Here is a 23,697-nt window from a genome sequence, read left to right as displayed (position 1 = left end):
CTTGGCACACTTCTTCACTCCACTGCCCTAGTGGCCCTGACCTCGGGACCTCCCAAGCCAAGGCAAAGAACTCCACAGCCTTCAGGTTAGAGCCTTCACCGGCTAAGCACCCTCCTCTTGTCCCACCCTCAGGCCCAGGGACCACCCATTAGCCAGCTGATGGCCTCAAACAGCCCTGACCATCTATGTACCAAGCAGCTGATGAGTATTTGTGTGCCTGGAGATGAGGACATAGGTGTGGACAAGAGACCAGTTCCCTGGGACCAGGGAGGGGACATGCCATCCCTGTTGGATTAGCTTCCTGGGGCTGCTGTAAATAATCACCGCAAGCTGGGGTCTTAAACAGTAAAAATTTATTCTCTCACCATTCTGGAGGCCAGAAGTCTGAAATCAAGGTGTTGGCAGAGTTGGTTCCTTCTGGAAGTTCTGAGGGAGAATCCATTCAATGATTGTCTCTTAACTTCTTGTGGTTGCTGACAATCCCTGGTGTTCCTTGGTTGTAGGTGCAGTAATTCAATCTCTGCCTCTGTCTTCACATGATCTTCCCCTCTGTGTATCTCTGGGTGTCAAATCTTTCTCTCTTTTCTCTTATAAGAACACCAGTCGTTGGATTTAGGAGTGACCCTGGATCCAGGAGGATCTTATCGTGAGATCCTTAACCTAATCACATCAGCAAAGACCCTATTTCCAAATGAGGTCACATTCACAGGTATTGGGGGCTAGGATTTGGATATATCGTTTGGGGGACACAATTCACCCCACTACACTGGCCCTTGCTCCTACTCATTGGAGTTATGTTTAGGGACCTGCTTCCTCACTCAGGAGTCCTGGCTATTACCCCATTATGACCTATACTCTCAGCCATTCACAGTAATGTAATCCAGGCATGGCACAGACTCAGCCTTGGGTATTACCTTCTCTCTGGCTATTGTCTGATCTTTGTGGACCCATGCGTTCTCTCTTCACTGCGGGTGGAGCTTTGGAGACAGCTATGGGAACTGCTGGTCACGATGCTGGTTAGAGCTGCTCCTCATGCATGAGGCTCTGAGGGGTACCAGTGTGGATCCCAGCTCCCTCCTGCTTCTGAGGTCTGGACTAGCCGGGACTGATCTTCTGCTTACATTTGTCCTTGGTGGTGACAAGGGCCTTGCTGTGTCCATTTCCCCTCAGCTGCCCTCTAGGCTGTGGAAGGCAGGCAGAGCCGTGCCATTTCCCCGAGATTTCTGCACAGGCCTTGGCCTGTTGTGGGTGAGCATCTTGCCATTGGCCTCCCTTCTGAGGCCTCTTCTGCCCATCTGCTAGCTTCTCTCCTCTACCGCCTGCTTTTGTTGTGCCATATTTTCTCCCAACGGATCTCCTTCCTCATGCCTCTGATGATGGTTCATCCTTGAGCTCAGGGCCCTTGGAGTGCTCCCATGGTGACACATGTCCATTGGTGGGCCAAGTCTACATACCCCCAGACGACAAACTTACTAATTATACATGCTCCTCTGCAAGTTCATTAGTCATGGGTGAAACTTATGCTCCCCATGTTTCTCCCGTTTCCCTTTAGATCCTCTAGGAAGGACTCAAATTCCCTCCTGGGTCTGGTAGGAATGAGCTAGCCTAAAAGGAGGACATCTCAGATCAGAATCTGGCCAGTCGTCTCACATAGGTACCCTTTGCTTAGATGACCTGTGAATATAAACCTTACTGAATTTTTTTTCCGTTTGCTAAAAATCCCCAGTGTCCCAGCTGATGTCCTTCTGGTGTTCTGAAGGTCACCCAGGCTTCTGTGGAAGTCTGTAGGTATGCTGATAGCTGGAAGGGTATTTTATTACTGTGTGCTAAAATAATGAGTTAGTTGATTAAAATTACAAGAAAAAATTTAAATATCACAGGACAAATTCTGTCAGCATATTTGTGCAGACCAGAGCCCTTTCCTATCTAGACTAGGGGTAGGTAAATGGTATGGTAGCCCACGGGCCCAATCTAGCCCAATCTAGCGTGTTTTCATGCTGCAGTGACAATGGCAGATTTGTATAGCTGCAAAAGAGACCTTATGGCCCACAAAGCCTAGAATATTTACTCTCTGGCCCTGGACAGAAAGTTTGCCCATTTTCAGTGTAGACCATCATAGCACACGTCATAGCAGCCCAGCACTTAAGAGCTCGTGGTAAACTAACCTGGGAAGGTGTGCTCCTGGGCAGGCTGTCGGACTTCCTCTGGAGCTCTTATGTTCTTTCCCAGCCATGATGTTGTATCACCTGTGGAGGCCAAAGGAATGCAAGCCAAGACCCATTCAAATGATGGTGTTGTGGCCCATTGGTGTAATGAGATATCAAGCGGAGAGCGCATACCTAGCTCTTAATGGTCTTCTGAGGATGTGGTAACGGCGGTGAAAACATTTTATAAACTCTAAGGGATATTTATGAAAAGTATGTGTTAGCATCCATCCTCCCCCCCATGCAATACTTAGGTATGAATCTAACAAAATACATGCAAGATCTATCTGAAGCAAACTACAGAACTCTGATGAATGAAAGTAAAGAAGAACTAAATAAATGGAGAGATATTCTACATTCATGGATAGGAAGATTCAATATTGTCAAGATGTCAGTGCTTCCCAGTTCGATTAATACATTAAACACCATCCCAGTCAAAATCCTAACAAGTTATTTTATGTAGATAGACAAACTGATTCTAAAGTATATAGAGAAGGCAAAAGACGCAGAATAGTCAACACAATATTGAAGAAGAACAAAGTTGGAGGACTGGTTCTACTTGGCTTCAAAACTTCCTATAAAGCTACAGTAATCACGAAGTGCGGTATTGGTGAAAGAGTAGACAAGCAGATCAATGGAACAGAAGAGAGAGCCCAGAAATAAGCCCACATGAATATAGTCATCTGATCTTTGACAAAGGAACAAAGGCAACACAAGGAAGCAAAGATAGTTTCTTCAACAAAGGCTGGAACAACTGGACATCAACATGCTGAAAAATGAATCTAGACACACACCTATGCCTTTCGTAAAAAACATACATCTTAATATTTTGTCCCACTGTTTAGAAATAATAATAGGTAACCCGATGAGTAATTATTATAGGCCAGGTACAGTAATGAACACTATACAAATAGCATTTCCTATGATCTTGATGTTCCCTTGAGAAACAAGTATATTGCACTCATGTTACTGGTGAGGAATCCGAGCCTCAGATTGGTTTGTGGGTTGACCAGGGCCACACTGATGTTATCCACCCAGCCTGGATTAGAACCCATGTCTTCTGACTTCAACTCCAGGGCTCTTTTAGCTGGACCATATACTAGTCCTAAAAGACACAGGTGTGTATCATTTGTACCTTTGTAAAGCTTTGCACCCGTTCTCTAAAGGAAGGGCAGACAGGCCCAAGAGCCTTGGTGATACAAAGAAAACACAGCTCAGTAGTCTTCAGCCATTCCCAGATTTAACACTGAGTTTTAGCTGTTGTAGAGTGCAGCTCTATGTCATTTTGCTGAGACATGAACTTCCAGGAGGGACACAGTTGCTTTGCTATTTGCCATTTATCATCATTACGTTATGTTATATACATTAGAGTAACTTATGAAGTGGGGAAAATGTGACCCTCTTCCCTCCCAAGAAATCCAGCCGGTAGTACTGGTGATGGAAATGAAGCAAAAGTGAAGATAGTAGACATCCTAAAGAAAGAGTGTACACTTGGTTGTATTACTCAACATTAATAGACGTCTTGGAACACATCCCCATTTAGATATCACCAACTGGGTGTACTTGGGAAGCGAGGCATAACTGTACACTCGTGTGCTTGCCTCATATGCACTCTCCCCTCCTGCATGCCAGAACTTGGCTTTCCCCTCTGCAGGCCTCCAACATGTTGCTGCCCTTAAATTCAGTCTCGTGGTATAGAGTTGGGGACCAATACATTCAGATAAGTTTCCTTCCCTGAGATGCTATCGGCCAAAGCTGGTGGCCACACTAACATCTCATTCCCTCAGTAATTCAGTCACTGACCTATTCACCCATCCTCGCAGCGGACGTGTGTGGGCCTCTACTATGTGTCTGACCCTCACCTGGGCATAGTTTCTACCCTTAGGGAGCCCAGAGTGGAGTCCACTGAGCAGGAGTCCTGGGAGCTGGACATCTTCCTCGTTGTAAGCCCTCATCTTTCAGATTCTAAACACAAGATGTGGGGCCTTCTGCATATGCTTCTGTCGGCTTCAGTGTGTCTGGGGTGGACGTGCTCATATTCCCCATGAATGTGTGGAATGGGGGCCTTGCCAGGCCTCTGGGCCCCTGCAGCTCTGTGAGCTCTGACTGCCTTTTCCATCAGCATTCTCGGGCCCAGTACCCAGGGCTCCACCCTCACTGCACAGGGCCCCGTGCCCACACAATATCCACTGTGGGCAACGGGCAGGGAAGGGGATTTGTTCCCTGTGCCTGTCAGTCTGCACTGTGTGAAGGGAAATGGGGCTTTTGTGAGTTCTCAAGTGAATCTGCTGGCCCATTGTCTGGGCCCAGCTCTCCACAGAACTCCACCAGTGCCTTGAGGACAGAGGCGGGCTGGGAAAGGCCGGATGTATTCCCAGCCAGGGCTGAAAACACTATTCATCCCAGAAACACCCTATGAAGCAGTAACAAGAGCACAAAGAGGGAGGAGAGAGGACAGAATGGGAACAGGAGGGAGGAGGCGTGAAGGGTGAGGAGGGAGGGGAGAAGAGCAGCCATAGGATATAAAAAGAGCTGCTTGCTGGAGTCCTTCAGGTCCTGGGGATGGATCCAGAGGCCTAAGGAGCCATGTTTCCCCTCGAGAGACCCAGGCATGCTCGGTGGGAATCATAAAGGGAATCGATAGGGAGACAGAGAGAGAAGCAGGGTGTTACACCAGGGAGAGGACAGCCCCTTTCCTTCCCCTCTGCTGCTCCAGTCCTGTGGTGCACGTGGGCTCAGCAGTGGACACCGTCCCGTCAGAAGACAGCGCAGACAAAGTGGTGAGGGCTGGAAGAAAAGCTGATGGAACCAGGAGAGTGGGCACTGGGAAAGAGAAAAGGCCCCCCTCAGAAGGGTCTGCCTTCCTCATAATCCAAAGGGCTGCCATGGAGAAAGGAGAGCAGTTGGTTCTGTGGGTGCCCTTTCCAGGGTACAACAAGGGCCAAAAAGAGGAAATCCCAAGAAGCCAGCCTTCTGACAGTTGGGACCTTCTGACAAGAAAATAGCCAGCTTGGGGAGGTAGGAAGTGCCATCTTCCGTGGTATGCAGCAGAGACTGAATGACTAACGGGTGTGGGCACTATAGCAGAGGCCCAAGCTTGGGCTGGAGGAGTATACCAAACCTCTGGAGGCTTTCAAACCTTGAGAGGTCTGAACTGAGCATGGTGCCTGGATTTGGGGTCCAATCCCCTGCTGCATTTGGTTAGGAAGTGATATGAGTGGGCGGTTGAAGTCTGGACCAGTCATCAAGTCCAAGCTAGAAGACATGGAACACAGTGCCAGATTTTGAAGCCAATGAACTTGATCTTTTCTCAGTTCCGAAAGGAAGAGACCTATAGGTGCCATTTTTCCTGCAGGGGTCATTTTTCGTGAAGCCTGTTCTTTTGGCCAGAAAACCAAGATAGAGAGCTGAGAGGCTCCAACCTCTCAAGGAAACCTTTGCCCCAACGCAGCAGGGAGAATGCAAGGCAATGTTGATGAATGACTCTCCCCTTGAGCTACCAGCATTGAAGAGGAGGTGAATTCCAGGGATCCCTGTCTGCCCATTGTTAGGAGGCCAGGAGCTACACTTTGGCTTCTACACAGGCAAAAGTTTTGGTCCAGAAGGGTCAAGAGTGCTCAGTACAATCCCATTTATTGTCCGCCAGGGAGACTGGCCATAGAGAGGTCCAGGCTCACACCGCTTGCTGATGGCCTATGACAGCTAGGCCTATAGTCCAGGTCAGCTGGCTCGTGTCTATTCCCTCTGACAAACCAATGTGTAGAAGGCCTCTCTTCTCCAGATCTCACTTTAGCTGTTTATTAGGTGGGAACAATTCCATAAAGTGACCCCTCTGTAGCTAAGAGTGCTGTCCTTAGGCCTAGGACATCCAGGTTGGGATGGAGAATTTCCTAAAGCTACAAAGCCAAAGCCTTGGTACCTGTGGGAGTGTGACAGCTCTTGCTCTGGGAGGTTTTAGGCGCCCATGCCCCTGTCATGCTGCAGAGGGCAGATCACGTGCTCACGGCCAGAGTAGGAGGACAGTGGGACTCTGTGGCCACCCGGCCTGCTTGTCTCCAGCTATGGGAACCCAGAAGGACCCCTCTCAGGCCAGCAAGGGAACTTTGCCTGGACCTTCAAATCCCTCTGGAGGTATTTCTACACAAAGGCGTGCCCTTCAAGAGCTTTGCAAGGTCTGGGTGGGAGATTGTGGCATTGAGACTATTTGAGATCTCAGGAAATGCTGGATACCAGGAGGTAGTCAATGCTATTGAGTGGGAAACAGAAATAGAAGTCTTCCCCAGCTCTCTCTATATGTCTTGGTGATGACAGAGAGGCCTTAGGAGGATGAGAGATACGCAAGGCTTGACAGATGTTCCCTGACGAGGAAAGGAAAGTGTCAGAAGGTCCATTCCTGAGGACAAGAGGTATCTATAGAGTTAGAGGAGCAGCACTGCCGGGGCCTTGGGCATCACTCCATCAATCCCCTGCAACCGCACAGTGAGGGGAGGCCAGAAGTATGACCGCACAGCCGAGAGTGAGCCAGTCCCCTGGCAGGCTCCTATTGTGGCATCTGCTCCTGGTGATCCATTGCTCCCACCTCTACCTGCCTTCCTTCGGCCCTCTGTACAGTTACCAGTGGTTGTGTGGTACAACAGGACAGGGTTAGGACCCGGGACAGACAGGCCATTGCAAGCAGTTCAAAAATCAACCCCACAGAAAAGGGGCAGAATGATAAAAAGCAGAGTGATTGAGGCCTGTACCTCATTGTGACTCTGTACCAACATGCGGGCTTGAGTAATCAGGGAGGCCTCTTGGAGTACGTCCCCGGGCCTCTGCCTTGCAGCCTGCAGGCTTTGAACCGCCAGGCCTGATTCGCACAGCAGGGCTGGGCCCATTGCCAGTTCCCCAGCGATGGCTGTGGGTTACCACATACGAAGTGCCCTGGGAGGTGCCCGTGGAGGAGAGTGACGTTACTGCCACTGCTCTCACAGAGCCTACAGGACACTGACAGGAAACCAGAGAGGGTGACACAAAATGCAGGCCCTACCAAGCTAGGGTGCAGTGGGGGTGGGTTACCTCTTCAGGGACAGGAGGAAAGCAAGGCTGGATGGTCAGGTAGGCTTCCAGAAGGGGCGAGAGGGACTACAGCCGGGCCTGAGACAGCTGGAGGGTTGGGTGGGGGGAAGAGTCAGGGTGTGAGGAGGACAGATTCTATCTGGGAGACCTGAGTGGTGAGTCTGGAGGGCTGCAGTGAGCTAGCCTGGCTCTCCAGAGAGGGAAGGACAGGTCTCTACGTGGGAAGTTGGGTGGGCAGTGAGGCAGGGCATGGAGGTTAACAGTCACGAACGCAGTGCCATGGGGTGGTGGTAGCCGCCGTCTGCAGCACTGAGGAAAGAGGCACGTGGAAGAGGATGTCAGCTGAGAGTGTTAGCACCTGGTGGGAGGCGCACAGTGGGGCAGCTCTGAGGGGTCCTGCAGCTCTGCTGGCCCCTGCAGACTCAGCAGTCCTAGGGTGGGTCAGGATGTGTCCAGGTGAACACCAGAGCCTGACTGGCTAGCCCCCCTTCCTTCTTTTTCTGACTGGTTGGTGCCCCTCACCTGGCACATTCTCCACGTCCCTGCCACAGTTATCTCCCCAGGGGCCTTTGGCTCTCTGGCTGCTGCCAGTGCATGCAGGGGCCCTAGGGAGGCAGCCCTGTACCAGTGACATCTGAGAGCTACTATGCCACCGATCAATCCAGGATGAGGGTGCAGAAGGGCCTGGAAGGGGAAGCAGACGGCAGCATGTACCTCTGATTAACGAGCCCCGGCTACCATCCATCGCCAGCCTTCGTTAGGGCTGCAGACAGTCATTTTGCATGGACCCGCGGGCTCTCCTCCATGCTCTTCTCCAGAGTGATTGATGCCCCCTAGGTGCCCACATCTCAGAAAGCAAGAGGCCCTTGTTCCTCGTGCCCATGAGGAGCAGGAGGCAGCAGCTTATTAGGTATGTTTCTAACCTGTGCGCCATTGGTGCCAACTCATGGGTCTGTCAGAGTGGCCAAGGCAAACAGATTCGATCTTCTTTAGAATTCGTGGTCCTGGAAGACTGGAAAATGCCAGGCTCCTCAATTGTAATATGTCTTTGACTCTTCCCACAAAAATGCAAATAGATGAAGTACTGAGCAGCAGTGGGCTGGAGATCCCTAGCAAGGGGGGATGAGATGTGATTTTTCTTCTTGGTTCTCTGGCTGCGGCGTATTTTCAGACTTAGTGGGGGCATGTGGGTCTGGGCGGGTGTCTGGCCATATTAAAGGATGAGAGATGACAATGGAAAAGGGAACGGAGATAGAAGGAAAAGAAGGCAAAAGAAGGAATCTGGCAAAGAAAAAGACTGTGGCTATTTGGAACTTTTCACCCCACGTGGAAGGCTATCAGGCTCCCCTCTCCCTGTTCCTGTGTTTACTCTCTGGCTCAGGGTTTCTCCCTGTGGGAGAGCTGCGACCAGTCCTGGCGTCACTAGGCCCCTCCTCCACCCATGACCCTTAAGGAGATGAGAAGTTGTGCTAAGAGTAGGCAGGCCCGGGTGCGGGAGCCTCAGGCCATCTCCGGTGGTGGGGATCACACAGACATAGGAGCACAGGCTGTGTGATGGGGTGCACGGAGGGCCCTGGGCGCCACCCTCCGTGACAGCAGTCTCCTGAGGGCAGCGCCAGCAGGAGCTTCCTCCTCCCGTTAAGCAGGAATACTGTTGAAATCCTTTCACTGTAAAGAATGAACCCATCAGGCCCCATACATCAGGAAGAGTAACAGCATGTCATCTGAGAGGGTAACAGGGCGGACACTGTGGTCATCCTCTCTTTGTGCTGGAGCATTAGCCCTGACCTTGGCCCCTTAGGAAAACTCAAAGGGTAGTGGAGGGGCTTGCTGACCCCCTTCCTAAGGGCTGTGGATACAAGGAGAGACTCTTGCATGGGGTTCTTGGTGACCTCCCCAGAGGGAACACTCTCTGGTGGCACAGGAAACAGAGCAGAGCCTGGGACCAGAGCCCTTTCAGCGCCAGCCTTGGGGGCTCTGCCTGAGCACCAGGGCACCGAGAGGAGCGTCAGACGCAGGAAAAGCCCAGGACAGCTTCCTGGGCCTCAGTGTGTGTCTGGGGGTGGGGGAGCCACTTGGCTCTGTGGGCTCGTTCTCGTTGGCCTTCCCCATTGCTCCAGACCCAGATGGGGCCACACAGGGTCCGGCTTGTCTTCAGGAGCAGTCTACCCGACAGGCATTTAGTGCTTTTGCTGAGGCTGCAGCCCTGCCCTGAATCCTCTATTCAGTGTATGTGGGGAGGAGGAAACTGCACCAAGCGCCCCTGCCTGTGGTGGGGCAGGGGTGGCTGAGGAGAGATTCGAGTGTGGCTGGAGGATGAGGGGGCCCTTCTCTGTCAAATGAGGCTGCCAGGCCCGGTGGAGCCAAAGCCCATGCTTTAAAGTGGGCTTTGGGTTGGAGACTCAGTGGCCAGCCCTGTCTCAGAGTGCACAGCTAGGGACCTCAGGCCTATGAGAGCCTCTACCAGGTCCAAACATGGAACATCTCAATGACAACTATGTGAGGACGAGCTGCACCTTGTCAGATGACAGTAAGTACTTGGTGAATAACATCTCTTTGGCTCTCCACAAATGCCTTGTGAAGCTAGCATCATTATTGCCATTTAATGGGTGGCTGAACATGAGCTTTAGGGGTCGAAGTGACTTGCCCGAGGTCTGATAACTGGAGAGCGGTGGAGCTGGCACTCACACCCAGGTCTGTCTGATCCAAGTCCAGTGCGATTAGGACATGGCCACTCGGGCAGATGGCTGCAGTCTTGTGTGCAGTGCTGCTGGACATGGGGGGACGGGGACAGCAGACAGTGCTGCCTGCTAACCCTGAGTGTCACGAGGGGCCTGGCAGAAACACATGGTGCCGTCCAGAGAGGCGACGGAGGGCAGTGTAATGAAAGATTTGCATAAAGAACCGCAATACGGATGATGAAACACATAGGGACTGGCCACAGTGGGAGGCTTTGACCACCCTTGGCCTGCGGACAAGGGGTGGGGCCATGTTTCCAGAAGCACGCTGTAGGAAAGGGTCACCACTGTATGAAGCTCAGCAGGGAGGAGCCCGGAAGTACCCCAGCCTCTCACTCCCCACACCCTCTAGGCTCCACAGTGAGGGCCCAGTCAATGTCATCTATAAAGGTCTGCCTCCTGGGACAAAGCAGGGAAGAAAAGGGTGGTGATTGGATCTGGAGGAGCAAATGGAGACTGTCCCTGTATGTCCCAAGCTCCCAGCACTGGGCCTGAGTATATGTTGGAGGAAACCCAACAGCCCTACCTCCTGGCATCCTATCCTCCTGTTATCGGTTGAATTGTGTTCCCCCCTCCCCAAAAGGTACATTGAAGTCCTGACCCCCAGTGCCTTATAACATGACCTTATTTGGAAATGAGGTTATTGTGGATATAATTAGTTAAGGTGAAGTCATACTCAAGTAGGGTGGGCGTCTAATCCAGCATGACTGGTGTCCTCGTAAGATGGGCCCACATGGAGACAGAGACACAGGGAAGATGCTATGCCATGATGGAGGCAGAAACTGGAATGATTTAGATGCAAACCAGAGATCATTAAGGATGGCTGGCAAACCACCAGAAGCTGGAAGAGGCAAGGAAGAGGCAAGGAAGGTTACAGAGGGAGCATAGCCCTGCCGACACCTTGAATTTAGACTTTGAGCCTCCCGAACCGTGAGATGAGACATTTCTGTTGTTTTAAGCCACCTCGTTATGGTCCTTTGTTATAGCGGCCCTAGGAAACTAATACAACTCCTCGCAATTTCCATATTTTATTAGTAAAAAGCATTTGCAGGGTAAAAGTGTATCGATTGTGACGTCACCATAGGAAGAAGCCAGACCTGGTGATTCAGGAGGCAGAGGGTCTGCCCTGATTCCAAAGTTTCCCTGGCATATTTTCTAGAGACCACTCTAAGAACAGGGAGCCAGAGCGACCCCCATAAACCATGTGCCAAGCCTGAGGCTGGCTGAGCAGAAAAGGCAGCCATTCTGAGGCTGAACCCCTGCCCTTTCTAGGTCCCCAGCTGAGCAGACCATGTTCTGTCCCCATGCTCTGGTCAGCTTCCCAAGGAGCCTCACTTGGCAGAGCCCTGGGAGGGAGGGACATCGGAACCGTGCCCCTGGGCCTTCCTGCTTGTTCATGGGCTGTGCCACAGGCCAGCCGAGACCAGATCTGGAGCCATCCCAACTCCCTAAGGCATATTTTTATGTTATCACCCATCTAAGCTGTGGCTTCTTTCTATTTGATGGTTAATTGCACCTTGGAAAATAGAAGAAACAGAAGGAGAAGGGTGTGATGGGGAGGATTGCGTTGATTTGTGTGTTCTTTAAAAGAGCAAATTTCACAGTTTGTATTTATAATATAAGTGCCTGTTTCGACTCATTCAATCAGTCAGTCATTCAGCAGATGGGTTGGCCTGGCTCATTCAGTGTACTCAGGCTTGTTTCTCTTCCTCACTGGCCACTATCACACATCAATCAATGGAGACATATAATAATAGCTTCTCTTTGCCTAGCGTTTTACACTTGGCAAAGACAGTAAATAAATGTTAGTCCAATGGGTGTTTTTAAGAATATACAGAGCATCTTTCTGGGCATGTTCTCACTGGCTCTTGGATGCAACATGAGTACCTCTTCCTGTGACGATCAGGCTTTGACACTCAGACATGACTTGATTTGTTCATCAGTTGTAGAGCTGGGGCTTGAACCCAGGTCTCCAGAGTTGATTGAACATTTATGCCGTGTGAGGCCTCTGGTCAAGCTCTATGGGACAGAAGTCACAGCTCTGCCCTATCAAGGTACGTACAATGTACTCGAGAAGGAAAGATTCAAAAACAAAATTTCAGGTAGAGAGGAGGAAGAAGACATTCCAGGCAGGAAGAGCTGCTTGCACCGACAAGGGGAGGTGATGGGTTTCCTTTTGGGGGAACTGAAGATTAATTTGGAAAAGGTGGGCTTGGTCAGAAGGTTCACGAAGGCCATAAATTTGTGGCCGATGTTGGAGTTAGTGGAAAGACTGAGAATCACAACGTAGGATTGATGTCTTCTATAACAGCATCGTAGTAATCAGGAAGCTCATCTGTAACCAGCCCTCCCTCACCCTGAGCTGTTGTCCCTTGTCTTGTAGTCTTTGTGCTTATGCTGCCATTTCACTCCGTGGAAGCACTGTTTCCAGAGTTGCGTCTGTGGGGCGCACACAGTGCCGGTTCCCGCTTTATGATTGATTGCTGGCCTTCTGAATGCTGTTACTTTGACTTCATAACACGTCCGGAGCGTGGCCATGAGCGTGTTAGCCTGCACGTCTTCCTTGCCCTATGGATAGACAGGCTCTAGTGTTCTCACATTCTCGATAATGCTGCACTGAACATCTTCATGATATAGAGCGTTTTGTTTTCTTTTCCTCTGGAATTATTTCCTTTGGACAGATTCTTGGGGGTGAAATCCCTGGCTGGTCAGAGGACCTGAGATTCTATAAGGCTTTGCTTAGTGTGACCTTACTGCTTTTGAACCATTTCCACTGGCATCGGAAGATGAACTTCGAAACTGCTTGGAGAATGGTTCAGGTGGGGGCTTCTGGTGAGACACCAGGCAGGACGGGGTTGCTGTGTCCTGGTTTCGGTGTGCGTGGGTGAAGTCCTGGACTTGGACAGGTGTTGAGAATGTAAAAGAATATTCATCTGAAGAGGATGCTGCAAAGAAAGACTCGCTGTGGCCTGGTGAATCATCTGATAAGAGACTAAAGGACAACAGGAATTGAAGCTAAATGCCTCTGAGGTTCCACACTGAGCTCCAGGAAAGGGCAGTAGGAGAGTTTGTGGGGGGCAGCGTGACGAAGAGGAGATCTGATGTGGAGACAACATTTAGGTGGGGTGGACACATGGCATGGGACATGAAAGGCTCAGTTGGAACACTTTCTCACTTCAACCTTTTGTAGCCGTACTGGGCCCAGGGCCCAGTCATGCCAGAATATGGGCCCCTGAGGATGGCTGGTGCCCTTAACACTTCACACTCAACCAACACGATCCCCAAACCCAGAACTGGCAAAAACTCTCTCCCCTGGTCCAGGGAGGCAACTAGAGACCAATGCAGAAGGGCAGGGATGCGATTACAGGAAAGCCAACCTGTACTGGCAGTGGGAGGTCTGGGTATGGTGTGAAGTTGGGGTTTAGAAGCTGTTGGTTGTGGGACCCTGTCTCTGGGGCTGAGGATGGAGAGGGCGGCAAACCCCCTGAGGAGCCATTGGGTATCATTCAGAAGTTCTGTGCTAACAAGGCTGGCTTGCCCAGTGAGCAGGGCATGTGGAGACAGGACACGGCCTCGAGGAAGGTCAGGGACAAGAGCTCCACAAGGCCTCTGAGGTGAGGCTGGGCTGGAGTACTTGACCCACCACCGTGAGGGACAGAGAAGGGCCAGGGAGTGGGGGGCATATGGTGGTGGCTGGAGGATGTCTGCTCCAAGAGGTGCTCCGGGCTGAGGCCAGGTCTGGAGGGCAGCACAGGATTCCCTGAAATGGTGGAGGGCCTCGTGGTTGGGGGCGGCCAGCGCAGTCTGGATGGGGGAGTGGGGAGACTATTTTATACATGTTTTATTCCTGCCGTTACAGACTCACTCTTGGGTGGTGGTGGTGGTGGTGGTGGTGGTGGTGGTGGTGGTGGAGGTGTGTGAAGGGGCTGATCCTGTGCTTTCATCAGCCGGGGGCTGGGGAAGGAAGGAGGAAGTGCCAGCTGCGTGCCAGGCTCCGTACACCTGTCATTGTATTTAGTGTTCACAGCTGTCCCTGGGATCCCACCTTCCTACCACTCACTGAGGCTGTAATTGCAGCTGTATCTGCCTGGTTATGTGATCAATTTCTGTTTCCTCACTTGTCTGCAAGCTCCCTGAGGGCTGGGTGTCTGTGTGTTCTCTGCCCTGTCTCTGTGCCTGCACAGTGTTCACACTGCCTGCGGGAGCTGCTCAAACTTTATTGAATGGATACCAAAATCTCTTTATGCCACCATATGTCAGCCCTTTGCCAGCCATCCTGACCCCTTGTGGAGGCTGAGGGAGGGAGTCAGGGCTGCAGTGGGGCGACCCTCCGCTCCTTGCATTTCCACAGTAAGAGTGTGGTTCTTGAAACCACTCCATTGGTTTGGCGTCTAGGCTCCCCGAGTTCTGTGGCCAGGAGGGCAGCACAGGGCAATGACAATATGGCTGCAGTGGTCCTTCCCTGCTTGGAGGGTCCATGGATCCACCTTGTCACATACACGTGAGTAACTGCTCAGAGAGGCCTGGAAGCTCCTATTCCATCTGTATATGTTGTTGTATATTGCTACCACGATGAAAGGATGTTGTAAATATTTTCAGCTGAATGTCTCTCCAAAAAGAATGGCGGAGCTGTGAGGAGAGGGGTTATTTATCTCTCTTTCACCATGATGGAATTCATCGCAAATGTCAATATATCCCAAGGTGCCAATCCAGACAGAAAACAGTAAGTGCCTGCAGAGCCAGGTGGCAGCTGCCTCTTCCTCCTCTCAGGGGGCTCAGACCCGGCCCTACCTCCTAGACTCCCAGGCGGCGGCCCCCTGTGGTTGGAGAGGGCAACCTGAGGGTTTTTATATCAAAGCCACTACTGGGAAATTGTTCCCTGGGAAAATGGGGTCTCTGTGCCAGGCTTCTTATGCACCCCACCCTTCTTCAGTTCTTGCCTGTCCTTGCCAGAGGTCCCCTTCTGTCTCCCCTCGCTGCCTCTCTTCCCCACTTGCTCACTGTCATCCTCACTCTCCCCTATGTTTGGGGTGGTTCCCACTTCATTCTTGTCAACCCCTCTCTGTCCCTCCCCTGGTAGCTCTGTCGCCTCTGTCCCAAGAGCCCTGTGGAGCTCTCCACTCTTCCCTTCCCACCACTGCCCACCCCTGTCCAGGAGACCACAAGAATCTCCATTTGCCTCTGCACAGCATGAGGCCCCTGGGTCTCCCTGTTGGGACGGGCCCACTTATTCCCCACGTGCAGAACCCTGTCCATTCACTTGAGTTTCTCAATCCCCTTCTCATGGGCTCCGCCAGGATCGGATGCCAAGTGTGACTTTGCTTCCTGTCCCCACGCCCTGGACTTGACTGTGAGTCCCTCTCGGGCACCCACCACTCTGATTCACTGCTGTGTCCCCAATGTGTGTTACTCCTTGGTGTTTAAAACCATGCAAGGAAGAAGGCAGAGCAGATATCATGAGATAGCTAACATCATTGATTCTTACAGATATCTTATAGGTATCTTAAAGATACCATGATTAGATTATCTTTTATATCTAAGGAAACTGAAGCTTGGAGTCATTACATTATAATGATAATAACATATTTTGGGGTGCTTTGTCTCACATAGTCCCCTCTTCCCCCAGTCCCGTGTCCTAGCTAGCTCTAGCCCCATTCTGCAGATGAGGAGGGAGGGAGGGAAAGGAGAAAGAGACAGAGAGAGAGAGGGAGAGGGAGGGAGAGAGGAAGAGGGAGATTGTCATTAAGTGGTGCAAGTGGGATCTGGACCCATTCTGCCTCTTTCCACTTTATGTATGCCCTTGCCAGGCTCTCCTCCTGTGGGCAGTGAGTACATGCTCCCAGAGGGCAGAGGCCAGGCACTGGGCATGGGTCCCAGAGTTATGTCCCCTGTAGGCATCAGATCTGACAGTAACACATGCACCTCCAGCTGGTTTGGTCCCCATGCCACTGTTTGAGAGCAGAAGTGATGGTAAATATTTAATTGTGCTTTCACCATAACTTTCTGCCAGAACTCTCAATATGCTTTATAAATGCAAATGAGAGCTCTCTTCCTCTCTGGGGAGATGTAAGCCTCCTCAAATCACTTTTATGCAGCCCCCACCAGAGTGTAATGCCATAATCAGGGGCTCTCTGTGCCAGAAAAGAAACTGCCCTTAATCATATCGAGTGGATGGTTTATGGTTTTGTGGTCTCTGTTTCCATGACGGGCAGGATGCAAAATAATGGATTCCTTTTGCAGCAATTTTTGTCCACTAGGGTGGATAGGAAACATTATTTGGAAACAGATTCAATTACAGCCCTTCAGCAGGTGACTATGAGTATAATGAAGTCTTAGGTTGTATTAATGGAGTTAACAGAACAAACCAATTTTTGAAAAGTGTCGGAGTGAAGGCTGATTCTTATTTTTGGTTCTGGACTTAAATTTCCTCGCTGCCCATATCCTCTGCCTTTTCACTGTTACTTCAACATGATCCTGAGGCTGGGGGCGCTGCATTATTCTGGGGGCTTTAGTGACTTCTTGGTTTTATGAGCAAGGACCCCCCACATCCCCTAGCCCAGGGTCACAGCAGAGCCCCGGGAAGCCCAGGTCTGCCTAGAAGGCGGCACGCTGAGATTTGAGGCTAGGAGCTTCAGTTTGGGATGCTGTGTGACCCTGTAGAAAGTTTTGTACCTTTCTGTGCCCTGCTCCCTAATGCTGCCAAATGGGTTTAGTGGCTCCTGCCTCAGGGCCACCTGGCAGAGGCATTTTAATCATGGAGATGAATTTCTTCAGAGACTCATGGCGTGTCTTTTGAGAAGTGTGTTATGTAAATTTGGTGTGTCATTATGATCATTATTAGTGCTGTGAAGTGGAGATGCGGGGGGAGAGGGAGGGTTGCTCCATGCAGGGATCAGCCTCCCCAGCTGTCAAAAGAATCGGAAGAGAAAACGAACTCGGAAAGTCTGCTCCAGTGCTTGCGTTCCTTCAGAGGTGCACGGTGTATGACTCTCAATCCAAACTCAAACTCAAATGGGCCAGAAAATAGAGCTTGCTTTCTTTACTTTACTCCCTCAGTTTGCAGTTTGATCCCCATTCCACTGCGGTGCCAGAAACATTATCCAGGCTACAGGCAGTCTACATAGTGTCACATTGTGGAGAAGGCTGTCCCAGTGGCCCTACTGGCTCCTATCCACGTGGATACCCTTTGCGATACCCCAACCCTGGTCTGACCCTTGCTTATAGTCCATGCAGGTCACACTAGGTGGTTCTGGGTCCCCTTCATTAGACCCTGGTCAAGTGCCAAGGCTCTCGCTGCTCCATCTGTCCCATATCCGCCTTGTGGGGTCACTTGCAACCCCGTCACCACACTGGGGTGTCCAAAGCCCTGTCACCTGCACAGACTCCCACCATTTATCTCTTCTCTGGGATTGAGCACAAGAGCAAAGGGAACCGCCTTGCTCAATGCCGCCCCTCATTTATCACTTCTAATTTGACTCCTTCAGTCCTGCCTGTGAGGTGTGTTTCTTCTCAAACCTTTGCTTTATGCCAGAAGTCCTGCGTTTCCTAAGTTTTATAACTCTGCATTCATATTTCTCCTCTCCTGCCTGAAGCAGTGAGCACAGAATGGCTGGTCACATGAGATGGAGGGGTGTTCGGGAGAAAAAGGAAAAAAACAAACAGCATATCATGCATATTTTCTCCCTCCCTATTTGTTGAGCATCTGTGAAGCTAGGATGTGTTGTGCCTGTTCCTTTGATACATGCCTCGGGAAATCCAGGTAGATAAGGCACCTCCACCGGCCTATACAACACCACTGTGTGAATTTTAAAAAGGTACCCCTTTCAAACAACTGGATATCCAGGTGAAAAAAAAACAGACAATTGTACATTTTATTAATTCCTCCCCCTGTATGTAAAAATTAACTCAAAATAGAGAGTAAACCTAGGTAGGAGAAAAATCTTCGTGACCTTGGGATTTGGCAAAGATATGACACCAAACCATAAAAGAAAAAAAATGAGAAATTGTATTTCATCAAAATTTATAACTTCTGTTTGTTGAAATACACTGTTAGAAGAATGAAAAAACAAGCCACAGAGTAGGAGGAAATGTTTGCAAAACATATAAGTCCTATATCATACAAGTCTGATATAGGACTTGTGTCCAGAACACATACAGAACTCTCCAAACTCAATAATAAAAACAAAAACAACCCACTTTAAAATGGGAAAAATACTGAACAGACACGTCACTAAAAAAGTATACAGATGGCAAATAAGCATGTGAAAAAATATTTAATATTGTTTATCATTAAGAAAATGAAAATTAAAACCACAATGAGATTCTATGGCACACCTATTAAAATGGCCGAATTAAAAATGACTGACCATGCCAGATGCAGGGAGGGTGTGGAAGAAATAGAACTTTCATACACCACCACGTATTAGCGCTAAACTGGAGACACCCAGTGAATGGGTAGACAAACTTTAGTGTGGCCATACAATAGAATATTACTCAGCAATAAGAAGGAATGAACTATTGATATACACAAAACTTTGATGAATCTTAAAACAATTATTCTGGATGAAGGAAGCCAGATAAAAAAATATATATGTAGTATGTGACTCCATTTATATAAAATTCTAGAAAATGCCAATTAATGTATAGTGACAGAAAGCAGATCAGTCACTACTCGGTGACAGTGACAGCATGGGGCAGGGGCAGGAGGGAAGGAGGTGTTCTAAGGGGACAAGGAAACTTCTGGAAATGTCAGATATGTTTATTATCTGGATTGTGGTGATTGTTTCATGGGTTATCAGATGGTATGCCTTAATTCTGCGCAGTTTATTGTATGCAATTTATACCTCAATAAAGCTGTTAAAAATGAAAAAGGCTTTTGGTTCACTGATCAGGAGCTGATGAGCAACCTTTGGGGAGCAGTTTCTGTTGAGAAGGGGGGGTGATGATGGTCAATAATAGACTGAAGAGAAAAAAAAAGAAAGCGGTGCTCTAGTCTCAGGACAGGTTACTGCTATCTGGTGGAAAATTGCTATAACATAACAACTCTGTGATCACTACATGTTACCTGGTGATCTTGGCGTGTGTCCTGTAGCCACCCTGAGAGCTTCCAGGAGCTCATAGCCGAGTCAGGGTGTCTGCTTTTCCCTTATTGGCCAGAGGGATTGGTCACCACAAAGCAGGGTGTTGGGGTCTGAGGTGTGCATTTGTGTTCTGGGTGAGGCCTTTGCCAAAGCTGTGTGAGTCCCCAGAAGAGTCTTGGGGAAGGGTTTGGGCCTGTATCTGGGCCCAAGGGCAAAGGGACCTGCAGGAGGGCCGAATCTTGGGAAAGTGGTTAGGGCCAGAGGAATTGATGGGGAATCACCTGAGGGTGTTAACGCAGATGCCTGAGAGGGAGGCAGAGGAGAGGACGGTAGGAAAGACAGGTGAGGTTGGAGGTACAGCCCACTGGGGAGGAAGAGGGCAGAAAGAGGTGGCCCAGGAGGCCTGAGGAAAGAATGCAATTTGGCTGTTGGGTCAACGTGGCCCTGGAAGAGTGTCTTTGTAGAGTATTACGGGAAGAAGCCATGTTTTGGGGATACAGTTATGGGTGGGCAGATGACTTCACCCCACACAGGCAGCTTGGGGTCATTTGGGGAGACAGCAGCGGCCTGAGCATCAGGAGAACTGAAGGCTGCCTCCAATTCTGCCACGAGCTGTGTCATTCTGGCAGACTTCTTCCCTTTCCAGTTTGCAGAGGGGCCCAAGGCCTTTAGCACTGACATTTACGGTCATAAGAAACTTCATGAACGTAAGGGCCATTGGCCAGCAATCCTCTGACTCACCAGATTTTCTCTTTTGTGATCTGCAGAAACTTTAATGGACACCAGGACAGCCACCGCAGAGCTGGGCTGGACAGCCAATCCTGCATCAGGGGTGAGTGTCAGAATCTCCATCCTTCAATCCTGCTGGGTAGTCCTGGGCCTGTAGGGTGGCTAGGGGAAGAGAGTCTTGTTATTTATTATAACAATATAATTATAGACTAATGTAACTTATTATCTTAATATGATACACTTTATTATAACAATTATTATTTATTATAACAAGGTGTATTTCTTACAACAATTTTCTGCCAGGTAGCAGCCTAGAGCAGCAGCTTTGGGGCATGGAATGCAGGTGAGAATGGCGGCATCCAATGCCCATCCCCAGAGTGGCAGCACCAGGGCTCTCATGCCCGATGTGCTCCCTCGTGTGGTGATGCAGACCATCTCCTGAAAAGTCCTTCAGGGAGCTGGCCCCTAGGGGACTAGGGTCATGCCTGTGAGGGAATGGGGCAGTGATTGCCGATAGCTGGGCACTGAGGCCAGGGACGCTGGTACAGATCAGAGTCCTGCGATGCCCACGGGACTGCTGAGAGGGCAAAGGCATGAGGAGGACCTGGGACTCAGAAGGGCCGAGGCTCCCTTCACCCGGAGCTTGCCTCACAGAGACGTTCTTGATTCACTTGTTCAGCACCCTTGCACCTGGCCAGACCCTGTACCTTCAAAAATGGAACAGCCTTGAGGAGTTCATGGCTTCCTTTGGAGAAAGCCAAGTTCACAAATAAGCTGAAGTGCATCTCTCCTTGGTGGCAGTGGAGAGTTCGACAGGCAGGTGTGGGCACAGAGCTGGGAGTGAGAACGTTTGGAGGAAAACAAGGAGACTACAAGCTGGGTTTGGGAGCGTGAGTAGGAGTTTGATAGGTGGTGAATGGGGAGTTGGCAGAGATACTCCAAGCAGGAAGAATAGTTGCTTCAAGGGATGAGGTCATGAAAAAACATGAGAGAGAAGAGTCTGTGTGTCTGGGACATGGCAGGGTGTGGGCAGAGCTGAGATGGGGCTGGTGTAGATTAGAAAATGGCATGGTGCAGAAGGACTCTGACGGCCATTTGGATTTTGTCCTGTGGCTAATGGAGAGACCCCGGGCAGGAGAAGAAAATAGTCACACTTGTTGACAGGACTGTGGAGAACAGTTGAGAGAAAAGCATTGCAAAGTCTCTTTCAGCTGTCTTGGGTGGATTGGAAGAGTGGAATCAAAACAGAATCGTCAGAGAGCAGTTGGAGCGCAGCTAAGGAGCAAACATCGGCTCCATTTGGCAAAGGACAAACTGTCAGGGGAGAGGGAGGGGGTGGAGATGAAGTCCGTGTGCCTGGCATGGGCCACTAGCTCGCTGCAGGGCTTCAGCCCACAGGGAGAGGGCAGGAGCGGTGAACGGACTTCGCTCTCCAGTGAGGGGGTGAAGTTGGCTAGGGTGGGGGGGCCCAGGCTCCTCACCTGCCCCACACCTCCCCTCTCCTTCCCTGCCTTGGGAACCTCTGCCCAGGGCCCACGACCCCGCTGCACCCTGTGGTACACTTCCAGTCCCAACAGGTCCAGTTCTGGCCCAATTCTAACTGGGCCATTCAGATCGCTGGGCAGTCCCGCTCTCACCTGTGCACTGTTGCTTGTACCTCTTCCAGCGTTTTCTGAAACACACAGCCCCAGGAACATGCATCCTGCCTCAGGGTGGGAGGGCCAGGACTAGGACGAGCTGGGGTTTCCCAAGGGGGGTGGTCGGCACATCCTGCTGGGAACACTGTGGGCAGCTAGGGAGCCCTTCCCACTTCTCCTTGAGGACGTTATGCAAAGCTGATGATATGGCAACTGTTCATGTTGTCTGGATGCTGAGAAGTTGCCACTCTTATAAATTATGTTATTGTTTGAAGGCTTGTATGTTTTCACAAAGCATTGGCTTGATTTATGGTTAATTTTTCCCTTGATCTCGGTGCACACCACCTGTCTTCTTTAAGCCAGTCGTCTTCTTTCCCAAGGAAGATTGTCCTTTAGGAAAACATTCAAAGTGAAGGGATGCCCTTTAAAGACAGCAGCTGGCTGGGCCGCTCTCTGCTTGTTTTCCCACTGGTTAGCAGCCACTGCTCAGCTGCTTTTCCCTGACATTCTTGCTCTTCTCTTGGGGATATGCAGACCATTCTGTTGGTGTCCTGAGCAGATTCAGAGGCTTTCTGGTCTGTAGTGAGCAGCAGGAGAGTCAGGTTGGCCCTCAGCCTGGGTCGAGAGGGAGGATCAAGGGCTGCTTCCATCCCAAGTCCGCTCTCCCCTTCTCCCTCTTTTCCCTTCCTGGACAGTTGCCTCCAGTTCTCTGCACATGCCATTGGCTCCTAACTTGGTGTCCCTATCCCAGGTTCACCTGGGCATATCCAACTGCCACATCTTTCATGGGACACTCACAGGCATATCGGTCTCCACATGGCACCCTCCTCTCCTTCCCCCGCCAACACACAGGGGCTCTGTCTGAGCACATTATAAAGACCAGAAAACAGAGCGACTCTTGACTTCTCCTTTATCATCTTCAGGCCTCATTTCGCTCAGCCCCAGCCTGAGGGACTCCTTCACTGTATCCCAAACAACACTGGCTTCCCCATCACAGGTCCTCTCAGGGCCGGGGAGCTTCTCTCAGTCGCACTTTCACAGTTACGAATTTACATCTCTGTGTTAGTATTGGGTTCCTTTCTTTCCTGCCCCGCTTTGGCCGTGTTGTAACCTCCAAGGAGGTGGGGACTCTGCCTCTTTGTTCACCATCGGAAGTGGCAGCTAGTTCACTGCCGGATTCAGTGTACACTGCGGGTTTCTGACTTAGGCAAGTGGGTGGCTGATGGTGTCATTCCTGGAGATGGGGGACTCAGGAGGAGGGGCTTGCTGGGGTGGGAAGAGGCTGAGGGCTGAAGTCAGTATTAGACCTGCTGAGTTTAAAGTGCTTCTGGGGTACCCATGGGGAGGGATGGTTCCAGCACTTGACACATGGGCAGTGGAATCAGACGGTTGCCCTACATCAAAGGGTGGGGGGCAGGGGGTGCCTTCCGTCTCTCGGCGAGCGTGGAGGGAGCAAGGTGATAGCTTTGGATGGATAACCTGCATTGCAGTGTCACATAGAGAAACAAAAGGGGACCCAGGAGCAAACCAAGAGGTTGTCCTTTCACAGAAGCCAGAAGAAGAAAGTGTCAAGGAGGAAGAGGGGACAAAATTGACAGGTGCTGCTGGGCATTGAATGTTTTCACTGGTCATAGTTCCAAGGATCGTGTTGGGGACTAACGTGGAAGGTTTCAGAGGGGACAGAAGTAGGAAGCCAGAGAGCAGAGAGTTGAAGTGTCAGCGGGAAGTGAGATGCCCACAGCAGTTTGTGACGGGAGGGAAGGCAGGGTCGCAGGAGACTGTGAGCATGTTCACCTTGCAGGGCAAGGGACTCTTTTTGTTGAAATGTCAAGTCAGAGATACAGTGTCTACAGAAAGATGTGAGTACTCAGATGTGGTGGCAAAAGCCATATCCTCTCTGAAGTGGGAGACAAGGTTCAGAGAGGGAGGAGCAGGGAGTCTTGTGTAGAAGTTTTTAGGAGCATAGAAAAGGTTTGAAGTAACTGCTATGATTGGACAGGCAGAGAGAAGCTGACATGTTTCAAAGGAATATGGCTGGGAGTAAGGCCTACTGGTGGCTGCAGGCCCCCTTCAGCTGTCTGACCAGATCTGGAGGAGGTGTGGTGGTGGAGTCCTCCTTAGTTGTGTAAGAATGGTGGGCCTACAGAGGGGAGAGGCTGAGGACCCTGGCGAGAAGAGTTGGCATCTTATATCATGGCATATATCCAACAAGAAGAAGAGTGAAGCCAGAAGAGACTGGCCGTTGTGACAA

General features: G+C 50.5%; 1 protein-coding gene across 3 annotated transcripts in view; it reads left to right on the top strand.

The window, feature by feature from the left end:
* The window catches only part of EPHB1 (EPH receptor B1), a 427,967-nt gene that overhangs the window by 117,273 nt on the left and 286,997 nt on the right, over window positions 1-23,697 (top strand). For all 3 annotated transcript variants that reach the window (XM_081072777.1, XM_081072779.1, XM_081072778.1), the window contains exon 2: window positions 19,848-19,912. In XM_081072777.1, the coding sequence (XP_080928903.1) occupies window positions 19,848-19,912 (65 nt within the window). The remainder of the gene's footprint in view (window positions 1-19,847; window positions 19,913-23,697) is intronic.

The sequence above is a fragment of the Rhinolophus hipposideros genome, assembly GCF_964194185.1.
Source record: "Rhinolophus hipposideros genome assembly, chromosome: 14".
In the NCBI taxonomy this organism is placed as follows: domain Eukaryota; kingdom Metazoa; phylum Chordata; class Mammalia; order Chiroptera; family Rhinolophidae; genus Rhinolophus; species Rhinolophus hipposideros.
The sequence above is the reverse complement of the archived record's forward strand: the minus strand, read 5'-3'. Positions and strand labels throughout refer to the sequence as shown.